Source organism: Arachis duranensis, chromosome 3, assembly GCF_000817695.3.
Source record: "Arachis duranensis cultivar V14167 chromosome 3, aradu.V14167.gnm2.J7QH, whole genome shotgun sequence".
Classification (NCBI taxonomy): domain Eukaryota; kingdom Viridiplantae; phylum Streptophyta; class Magnoliopsida; order Fabales; family Fabaceae; genus Arachis; species Arachis duranensis.
Genome location: NC_029774.3, coordinates 118,553,790 through 118,564,494, shown reverse-complemented (window position 1 = coordinate 118,564,494; position 10,705 = coordinate 118,553,790). Strand labels below are relative to the sequence as shown.

At 37.4% G+C, this 10,705-nt stretch overlaps 2 protein-coding genes across 2 annotated transcripts; both read left to right on the top strand.

Moving 5' to 3' along the window:
• Positions 1 to 1,615: 1,615 nt before the first annotated feature.
• Positions 1,616 to 4,725, top strand: LOC107480627 (sugar carrier protein C). The gene is made up of 3 exons (XM_016100780.3): positions 1,616 to 1,818; positions 1,921 to 2,243; positions 3,476 to 4,725. The coding sequence occupies exons 1-3, from the start codon at positions 1,686 to 1,688 to the stop codon at positions 4,574 to 4,576; spliced, it is 1,557 nt and encodes a 518-aa protein (XP_015956266.1). The 5' UTR covers positions 1,616 to 1,685; the 3' UTR covers positions 4,577 to 4,725.
• Positions 4,726 to 8,218: 3,493 nt separating this feature from the next.
• LOC107480559 (uncharacterized) lies at positions 8,219 to 9,784 on the top strand. Its single transcript, XM_016100714.1, has 2 exons — positions 8,219 to 8,748; positions 8,878 to 9,784. Exons 1-2 carry the CDS (start codon positions 8,219 to 8,221, stop codon positions 9,782 to 9,784), a joined length of 1,437 nt encoding a protein of 478 aa, XP_015956200.1.
• The last annotated feature ends 921 nt before the right edge of the window (positions 9,785 to 10,705 follow it).

Below are 10,705 nucleotides of genomic sequence, written 5' to 3'. Positions count from 1 at the left end.
AAGCAAGAGTGACAGTCTGACAGAGACAGCGCCAGTGTACCTGTACGTAGACACTAAGAAAAATAGCAATGAATTCATGTAGATATATATAGTCAGAGTGTTTAAAATTGGATAAGTAGGCTCTAAATGGTAGAATATGATTAACATATTCTTTCATATTTTTAACAAATATTTATATATAATTATATATTTTCCTACCACTTATAATATATCAAGTTTAATAGCAAAATTATAGATATCCTAATATTTAAGGTATGTAGCATTCTTCAATAATCAAATACTAAATTAAAACAACAGACTAAATTTCACACTTTCACACTTATTGTATGAAGCTGAGTCATCGTGCATGTGGATAATTTTTTAAGCTACTAAGATAATGAGATAATAAAGATACAAAATTATATTAATAAATAAAATATAATTGTTACTACATGATGGTCATTCAATGAGTTAAAAAAGTAACTATAAGGTGATGCATAGATTGAAAAACAGGTCTAATTTAAAGTGTATGGTACTTGAATTTGCTGCATGTTAATCATGACATGCTTATTTTAGTATTATGTAATGGCATGATATCCTTAATTATATGATACCTGCATATTTTTTTAGTTATATTCTCATTTGCTTTTTGCATATTATGTGGTTTATATGGTTATGGGATTTGTGTGGTTTATATGGTTGTGTGGTTTATATGGCATGATATCCTTATATGAGTGTTTTTTATGTATGTGATACCTGCACATAAGTATAAAAATATTATTTTTTATTTTTATTTTTTATATTTTATTTTTAGTGTCTTATCTCATCTGTGTTCAGAATCAAATGCGGTTTAATAGAATGATTTTACATTGTTTTTTATTATGTTGATAATTTAATTTATTGACTATAGGATATATAAAAAATATACGCTTTTAACGAATGAGATCAATTAAAAAAAAAAATCTCTTATCTAAAAGGGACCTTGATATTTCAACAATTTAGGCAAGTTTGACAATTAAGTTGCTGCATGCCTGCATGCCTTCGTTAATCCTATACACTGGAGATAAATTGGTCCTTTTCAATAATACACAGTTCAACATGATTAATAATAAATATTTTATTATTTATTAGAATATTAAAATATGAATTTTTGTAACAAATATGTAAACACACTTCCTATGAATCCATAAATAAAATAGTTTTAAGAGAAGATTAATTTTTTTAAGTTTCTACTAATACATAAATTTTTAAATTATATCCTTAATATATATGGTAGATCGCAAAACCTTTAGAAATGTAATGTTTTTTTTTCTTCTGTAAATTCAGCATTTTAAATACATTTTTATAATTTCATAGTTTATTTCTTTAAACATGAATATTAAGTGTTTACAATATAGTTTAGAATGATTGAAAGTAAAAAATAAATCAACATAAACACTCCTAAATCATAAATATTAATACACACGTAATACGTAGATATATATGAGGAGTAGTGTATTGGTATTTTTTTATATTATGACTGACAGCTCAACAAAAAGAAAAGATGAAGAGAGAATTTAAAGATAATCAAGAAAAGAGAAAAAATAATAAAAAAAATGGAGTTAGCGCTCTATTTAAACACTTGCCACTCCCCATCTTAAAGCTCCACATTGTTTCCCTTTCGCTCTCTGATCTTCTCTCTCTCTATATATATCTCTCTCGTCAGAATGCCGGCCGTGGGAGGAATTGGCCCCGGAGGGGGCAAGGAGTATCCCGGAAACCTAACTCCTTTCGTGACAGTAACATGCATAGTTGCAGCTATGGGAGGCTTGATCTTCGGTTACGATATAGGAATCTCCGGTATATATAATAGAAAAACAAGATTTGAAGCTTATTACGAATAACTTGAATGAAACAGATCTAAGAACTAATCTGAATTTGTTTGCATGTGGTGATGAATAGGTGGAGTGACTTCAATGGATCCGTTCTTGAAGAAGTTCTTCATGTCGGTGTACCGCAAGAAGCACAACGACAAGACCACCAACGAGTACTGCCAATACGACAGCCAGACGCTTACCATGTTCACCTCCTCCCTCTATCTGGCGGCGCTGCTTTCCTCCCTGGTGGCTTCCACCATCACCAGGAGGTTCGGCCGGAAACTCTCCATGCTCTTCGGCGGCCTCCTCTTTCTTATCGGTGCTCTCATTAATGGCTTCGCCCAAGCCATTTGGATGTTGATCGTTGGTCGGATCTTGCTCGGTTTCGGTATCGGTTTCGCCAATCAGGTATATATTTTTTCTCATTTCTGTGAGTTATAAATAATTATTTTGCTTCGGAGTCTCTTTAAAGTATTCAATTATTCCTTAAGATTCTTGACCGTGAATCTGTTTTTCTTTCAATATTGACAATTAAAAATTTCACTCGGTTGATTTCAAAGCACACGTTAGCTAAATTTTTAGAGAAAAAATATCTAATTTTAATTTGAAAAAATATCAGTGTGTTGTCTTATTGGGCAGCACCGAACATGGCTATGTCTCCGATATTCTCTGTCTCTCTGCTGAAATGAACTACAAATCTCCGCTGTTTCAAATTAAGACAGGAAACGAAACAGATCTCTGTTGAGCTTTGATTCCATCCTTCCGTTTTCTTCTTTTATTTTATTTTATAATAATCTAAGAACGGGCAATTAGAGTCGTTCAATGCGTCAGTTTTCCACTATTTGATCATCATTATTGGTTATATCAAGTTTTCATTTTTTATTTTTTCTTTCCTTTTTTTTTAAATATATTTTTCCAGATCTGTAAACTTATTTTCCTGCTGTCGTAAATTAATCCTTACCCTCTAAAAAAACAAAAATGTAGCCGGTACTGAAAAGACAACAACAGAGAAATATATTTATTTATTTAAGCTGAAAGAAGAGAAACCCAGAGACCAAGTCTTGGTAGAAAGTTACTGACAGATAGTAAAATGCACTTGTAAATCTTTTAATCATTTATTTCATTGAACATATTTAAAAATTTTATTTAGCCCCAAAAGTCACACATCTAGTTTTCGGCTTGATTTGACTCTCTGCTTCTGAAGCCTTGTTCAATTGGAGCAAATTTCATTTCCACCCCTGTTTTTTCCTCTCCAATTTGAAGGTTGAGCGTGTGTAATGGCTCAATTGGGACTTAGATTAGTCCAGCTTGGCAGCTTTTAAATTACTAGTGGCAATATTATTGTAGAACAATGGCACGTTTTTCATCCCATGTGATGTGACATCCTCGATTTTAATTTCCTCTCTGCTTAATCCTTTTTCCACGGCGTTGATATGACCGTTTTGATTAATCTATATAATTAAAATTAAAAGAAAAAGAGAGGCCCACCAATGAATAGAGCTGTTAGTTGCACGGTTCTACTTTTTCCAAGAAACGTGACAAGTTGAAAACAACTTGTGGAATATTGTGTATATGAACATGAGTGTTTACTATTTAATATTTGATTTTACAACTAATTATTATGGTGAATTATTTAACAGTCTGTGCCACTGTACTTGTCGGAGATGGCTCCATATAAATACAGAGGAGCTTTGAATATTGGGTTTCAATTGTCCATCACAGTTGGGATTTTAGTGGCGAATGTGCTCAACTACTTTTTCGCAAAGATCAAAGGTGGATGGGGATGGAGGCTTAGTTTAGGTGGTGCAATGGTCCCTGCTCTCATCATCACAATCGGATCATTGGTCCTTCCAGACACACCAAACTCCATGATCGAGCGTGGAGAGCACGAAAAGGCCAGACAACAACTGAGGAAGGTTCGTGGCGTAGAAGACATTGATGAAGAGTTCAACGATCTTATTGCCGCAAGTGAGGAATCGAAGAAGGTGGAACACCCTTGGAGGAACCTGCTGCAGCGCAAGTACAGGCCTCACCTCACCATGGCAATCATGATTCCATTCTTCCAGCAATTCACGGGCATTAATGTCATCATGTTTTATGCGCCTGTGTTGTTCGGCTCCATTGGCTTTAAGGACGACTCTGCTCTCATGTCAGCCGTCATAACCGGCGTCGTAAATGTGGCTGCTACAGTTGTCTCTATCTATGGGGTTGACAAGTGGGGTAGGAGAGCCCTTTTTCTAGAAGGTGGAGCCCAAATGATCATATGTCAGGCCGTAGTAGCTGCTGCTATTGGAGCCAAGTTCGGAATTGATGGAAACCCCGGTGATTTGCCAAAGTGGTATGCTATTGTGGTGGTGATGTTTATTTGCATCTATGTAGCCGGATTTGCATGGTCATGGGGTCCTCTTGGGTGGTTAGTGCCCAGTGAAATCTTCCCATTAGAAATTCGTTCAGCCGCTCAAAGTATCAACGTGTCTGTCAACATGCTCTTCACTTTTTTCGTGGCGCAAATATTCTTGACCATGCTTTGCCACATGAAATTTGGCTTGTTCATCTTCTTTGGATTCTTTGTTGTCATAATGACCATCTTCATCTACTTCTTCCTCCCTGAAACTAAGGGTATCCCAATTGAAGAGATGGGCAAGGTTTGGAAGGCACACCCATACTGGTCTAAATTCGTTGAGAATGATGATTATGGCCATGGAGTTGAATTGAATAAGGGAGCTGTCAAGAATGTGTAATTACACTAAGCATTTTATCTTTTCTGTTTCTAGTGGCTAGTCTTTATTTTTATTTTTTTTCCTGGTTAAAAATTAAATGATAATCAGTTTCAATTTCAATGTCAATGTATGTATTTCCCTCTCAAATGAACAAAGTCCAAGTTTACTCAGGATATGCTTTTTTCTTTCAATATTATCCAATCCAATGACACAATTGTTACGAATTATCTAGATTTCATTTTCATATAAGCAGTCCAATATTTTTAGTATAAAATGGTTGCTCTGATTATTGCGAGTTGAAGGGCGCCAAATGGGTGATACGGTTAAAGTAATAATAAAGGGACCATTCACAAATCACAACGAAGAATCATCTGCCACAGTATAAAATATAAAAGCTCTGACACGAATACAGCATAAATTTTCTGTCTCAAGATATTTGTTACACGAACACATCCAACACAACACAGCATAACCAGCGAAACATAAAACATTTGTTATGGTTTATTTGCATCAATATAATATAGTTTTCTCAATTTAACGTCTAGTCTCTCGTGTGTAGGTTGCTTAGAGAAATAAAATCCCAATTACTAGAAATGCCCTTCATAGTCTATAACTCAATATGTTGATGAATTAATAATACACACACACACGATGGTCTTGGATTGAGAGCAACACAAACGATGGAACAAGATTTCCCAAATAATTTGGAACTTTTGCCGTGCTAAATTTTAGGTGAAAACTCAAGTGTAATCGACTTCACGTGAAGTTGATAATCGAGAGCCGTTAGATGATTTAACTGATTTGACTAAATTTTCATCCAACAGCTCTCGACTATCAACTTCACGTGAAGTCGACTGCACTTGTATTTTCACATAAATTTTATTTAGTGCTAATAGATCAATAATCTCCAACCAACTTAACTTATTATTGCATGCTGATTCAATCGTATTTTTGGAAGACATATAGGAATTGCACTTAATTAAAAAAGGTATAAACCAGCCAGATATAATGGACACGAAAAATCTCTCATTTCTCAAATGATTTCTTCTTTAATCATTTAACACAAGACAATAATATCGTCCTAGCTAGTTTTCTGGGATCAAAATGATTGCTTTGTTGGAAATTTTGAAGCCACTATTTACTCTAAAAGTAAAAACTAACTATATAAAAATTAAGCTCTAACCCTTGTTTTTTTTTTCTGTCCTTGGAAAGTTCGTTGGAGGTTCCAACTGCCAACAATCAAAGTTTCTCATGCTTTTGAGTAGCACTTCTTTTCCCTTTTTTCATTGATGTAATGAAGAGAGTGTAGTACCTTTCGGTGGACAAGCGTGACCATCAAAATAAACCAAAGATGTAACTTATATCTTATCATCATATATCATGACTCACAACTTACTAAGAGGAACAAAATCTTTGGGGCCAAAAAGGAGAGGTGGCCCTCAATTAAATCACGGTCTTTGCACCAAAGCAAGGGAGTATAGCACGAGAATGAACGCTTTTCGATGTATTTGGCTTTCTTTTTCTTGTGTCTCTAAGGATATGTTTTTGGATAAGAAAGAATTTAATTAAGAAATGGAATTAATTGCTTCCTTAGCTTATTGAACACTCGTTATCCCTCTTTCTGGCCTTCTTATATAGGCATGATATATCATATGCCGTTGTTTTGGGGCCCTCCTTCAACTTTACTTAATGGAGACTAACATGTCTTCCACCTTCATATTTATTTGGATGGCGAAATGCTTTTCACGTCACCATGACAAACACCAATTGAAAACTCACATGGAAGTAGTGTTAATTATATCTTCTTTCTTTTCTATGAGATGAACAAGTATTAACTATATTCTACAGCGAGGTTTGTTGATTTGTTTCAATATACAGTAATCATTAAATTGGATAGAAATTCACCTACATTTATATTCATACGAAGTTGCTAATTAAAAATTATTAAATAATAATTTAATCAACATGTCAAATTATATAACCATTATCAACTAATAACTTTATAAAAAGATAACGCATGTGGGTCGGATATAAATTTCTTATGTAAAATCGAATATTGCATACCAAATTTGTTCACCATGAATAAGAAAATCATTGGTAACAATGTGCAAGAATCTAACTATTTTTAGGAGATAATAAAGTTCTATTTTCATTGTATTAAGATATAAAATAACTCAATATCACTTTGTTTCTATTATTACTTTCTAAATTATAGGATGCATTAAATAAATTAAAAAAAAGATTCCAAACTATTTTATGTTATTTTTAATTATTGTTGGAATTAATTCATAATTTGTCTGCCTACTTTCTTTTTTTTTTTTTTGTGAGAACATTAACTTTAAATATGAAACGCGCATTATTTTATCTTCTATGGAATAAATTTTTGTACTCCAAGAAAAGACCATCCATTCATTTCAATAAATTAAAAAAGAGAAAAGAATAAAGAGAAAATGAAAACTTATAGATAAATATATTAGAATAAGAAATTAATTTACACCATAAAATAAACAAGAATTTTTTTACTTCGAGCGTGGTTCATAAAGTAAATGGGCCACTTAAGTCCACATTGCTCATGAATAATTGGGCTATAAGTGTAGCTTAATTAAAGCTTTTTCAGGTAACAATTGTTGGATAACTAGTATTTTCATCCGTAATAACATTATGGGTGTTCATACCCTGACCTAACGTCAGAGTCCAGGTCCAAATAATTCAAAAAGTCCAATTTTAAGATTGGCCTTCACCACCAACCGACCTTCATAGAAGAGGTCGGCTTCGACACAGACTTCTTTCCAAAGAAGTTGGGTTCGAGGGATAGCTGGTAGATAATACTTATTCAAATAAGTAACTGCCTTTAAAATCTCCCAACCCACTTCTAGGAGTCATATCTCAACTACCCTAAGATAAAGGGATGGTTATCCACCTTGAAAAGTGGAACTACTTCAACGGTGGTTATTTGATCACCACTATAAATACACTGACACTCCTCAGGTATCTCTAAGTTCCAATACTTTTAAAACCTGCTTAACTCCTTGTTGACTTAGGCATCAGAGTGTCTTTGCAGGTACCACCCCCATTCTTTCATATACACAAATCGGACGGAGGCTCCCAGACGCCCACCAAGTCGGAGACCACCTTTCAAAAACGCTTGGGCTAATTCTTCTGGCCCAATTCATAATTCTCAGGTTACCCACGTAACATTGGCACCATTGTCGGGGACCTGGGAGATTAACCCATGATGACGGACGACCTAAACGAGGACGAAAACACAGCGTCCGATTCTAAGCAAGAAAACCAAGACGCTGGTAACAACGACAGAGCCATAGTCACTATGCAAGGAACGACCAACCAGTACAGGGAAGGCCCCTCTGGAGTAAAAGACCCAAGGGAAACCCCCTCTGAGGGGCACGAGTTAGGAAAGGAGGGACAACCCCATGCAGCCGATCTAATGGGATTGTTCCACGGCCACTAGGGACGGCTGGAACAGTTAGAGCAAAAACTAGAGCGACAGCAAGAGGCGGAAAGAAACTTGAGAAGGGAGGTCGAGCGACGAAAGAGCTTGAAGAAAAGCTCTTGAGATTAGAATTCACTCTCCGAGGTCAAAACTCTCACAGTGACCGAGAAGACTCTCCCTTGGGAGGGAAAGACCCGTTCAGTGAGGAGATAATGAGGGCAAAAGTTTCAAGGAACTTCAAAAGTCCCAATATGGACCTGTATGACGGGACTACCGATCCAAAGCATCACCTGAGCAATTTTAAAAGTCGGATGTACCTAGCCGACGCCTTTGATGCTACTCGTTGCAAAGCCTTTCCGACAACTCTGACAAAAGCAGCGATGAAGTGGTTCGATAGCCTCCCCCCAAGGTCGGTCACTAGCTTCGACGACCTCTCACGTAAGTTCCTTATGCAATTTTCAATCCAGAAGGATAAAGTAAAGCACGCACCGAGTCTCCTATGGGTAAAACAGGAGGTCGGAGAACCTTTGAGGGACTACATGGAAAGGTTCAACAAAGCGTGCCTAGAAATCCAAGACCTGCCTACAGAGGCAATTATTATGGGCCTAGTAAATGGACTCCGAGAAGGCCCCTTCTCCCAGTCCATCTCGAAAAGGCACCCGACTTCTTTGAGTGATGTACAGGAAAGAGCAGAAAAGTACATCAACATGGAGGAAAATGCCAGGCTACGAGAACCAAGCTGGTGACTTGGGCACTCTCACCCATCAAAGGAGAGGGAGAGGGAGCCCAAGAAAAAAGAAGTCAGGCCTGAAAGGACCAGGAGATACCATTTCTATACTTCTCTACGAATTTTCCTAGTCGATGTCTACAGGGAAATTTGTCACACTAAAAAGCTACCTCCCCCTCGGCCCATCAAGAACAAGAAAGGGGGAAGTCGCGGCGAATACTGCGAATACCATAAGCTATATGGTCATTCAACAAATGATTGTTATGACCTGAAGAAAGTAATAGAAAAGCTGGCCAGGGAAGGTCGGCTTGACAGATATCTCATGAAAAGGTCGGACCATCATGGAAAGAGAAAGCGATACGAGGAGGACCGAAGAGATCCACCACCACAGACCCCGGAAAGACATATACATATGATCTCAAGAGGGTTTACGGGAGGAGGTCTCACCAAGTCATCTCGCAAGAGACACCTGAAGGAAGTCTACCAGGTCGGAAGCGAATTGCCCGACCTCCCAACCATCTCTTTCACCAAAGAAGATGGGCAGGGTATTATTCCCGGACATGATGATCCGGTAGTGATTACCATGATTCTCGCCAATGCGCATCTACACAGAACCCTGGTAGATCAAGGGAGCTCGGCCGACATCCTGTTCAATCCTGCATTCGACAAGCTGGGATTGGACAAAAAGGAGCTAAGAGCTTACCCTGATACCCTGTACAGGCTGGGGGATACACTAATAAAGCCACTAGGATTCATACCACTACACACAACTTTTGTAAAGGGTATGAAATCCAAGACTCAAAGCATCGACTTCATAGTCGTTGATGTCGACTCAGCCTATAACGCTTTGATAGGCAGAGCCACACTAAATCAGTTTGGAGTAGAGGTATCTACCTCCTATCTTTTCATGAAGTTCCTAACACCAGAAGGAATTGCAACCATAAGGGGAAACCAAAATTTGGCAAAAAAGTGCTATAATGAAAGCCTAAACCTGAGAGAAAAAGGCAAGGAGGTCCACACCATTAAGCTTGGAGGAGTCCGAGCTAAATAAGAGTTACAACCACAGCCAGGGAGAAAGACTGAAGAGGTACAGGTCGGAAAGGAGGAAGGAAAGAATACGAACATAGGAGCTAACCTAAAAGAAGACTTGAAACAGAAGCTCATAAGCCTCCTACAAGAGAATTCCGACCTCTTCGCCTGGAAAGCCTTCGACATGCCAGGGATAGATCCCAAGCTCATGTCACATAAATTATCAGTCTACCCTGGATCATGACCTGTTTAGCAGAGAAGACGGAAGCTCAGACTTGAATAGGCTCAAGTGGTAGAAGAACAAATACAAGCCCTCTTAGTAGTCGGCTTCATCAGAAAGGTCAAATATCTGGCTTGGCTAGCAAATGTGATGGTAGTCAAGAAACAAAACGGCAAGTGGAGGATGTGCATCGACTATATTGACCTGAACAAGGTGTATCCAAAAGATCCATATCCACTTCCAAATATTGATACCCTAGTAGATTCTAGCTCGGGATATCAATACTTGTCGTTCATGGATGCATACTCAGGATATAACCAAATTCCGATGTACAAGCCGAATCAAGAAAAAACATCTTTCATCACGTCTAGAGCAAATTATTGTTATGTGGTTATGCCCTTTGGACTAAAAAATGCAGGGGCCACGTATCAAAGGCTGATGAATAAGGTGTTTGCACCTCACCTTGGGAGCCTAATGGAAGTATATGTAGACGACATGTTAGTAAAAATCAAGGATGAGGCCGACCTCTTGACTGACCTCTCGCAAGTCTTCAACACCATTAGGATGCAGGGATGAGATTAAATCCCGCAAAGTGCACCTTTGCAGTGGAGGCTAGAAAATTTTTTAGATTTATGCTAACACAAAGAGGGATTGAAGCCAACCCCGATAAGTGTAGAGTAATCCCATAAATGAAAAGCCCGACTTGCTTAAGGGAGGTCCAAG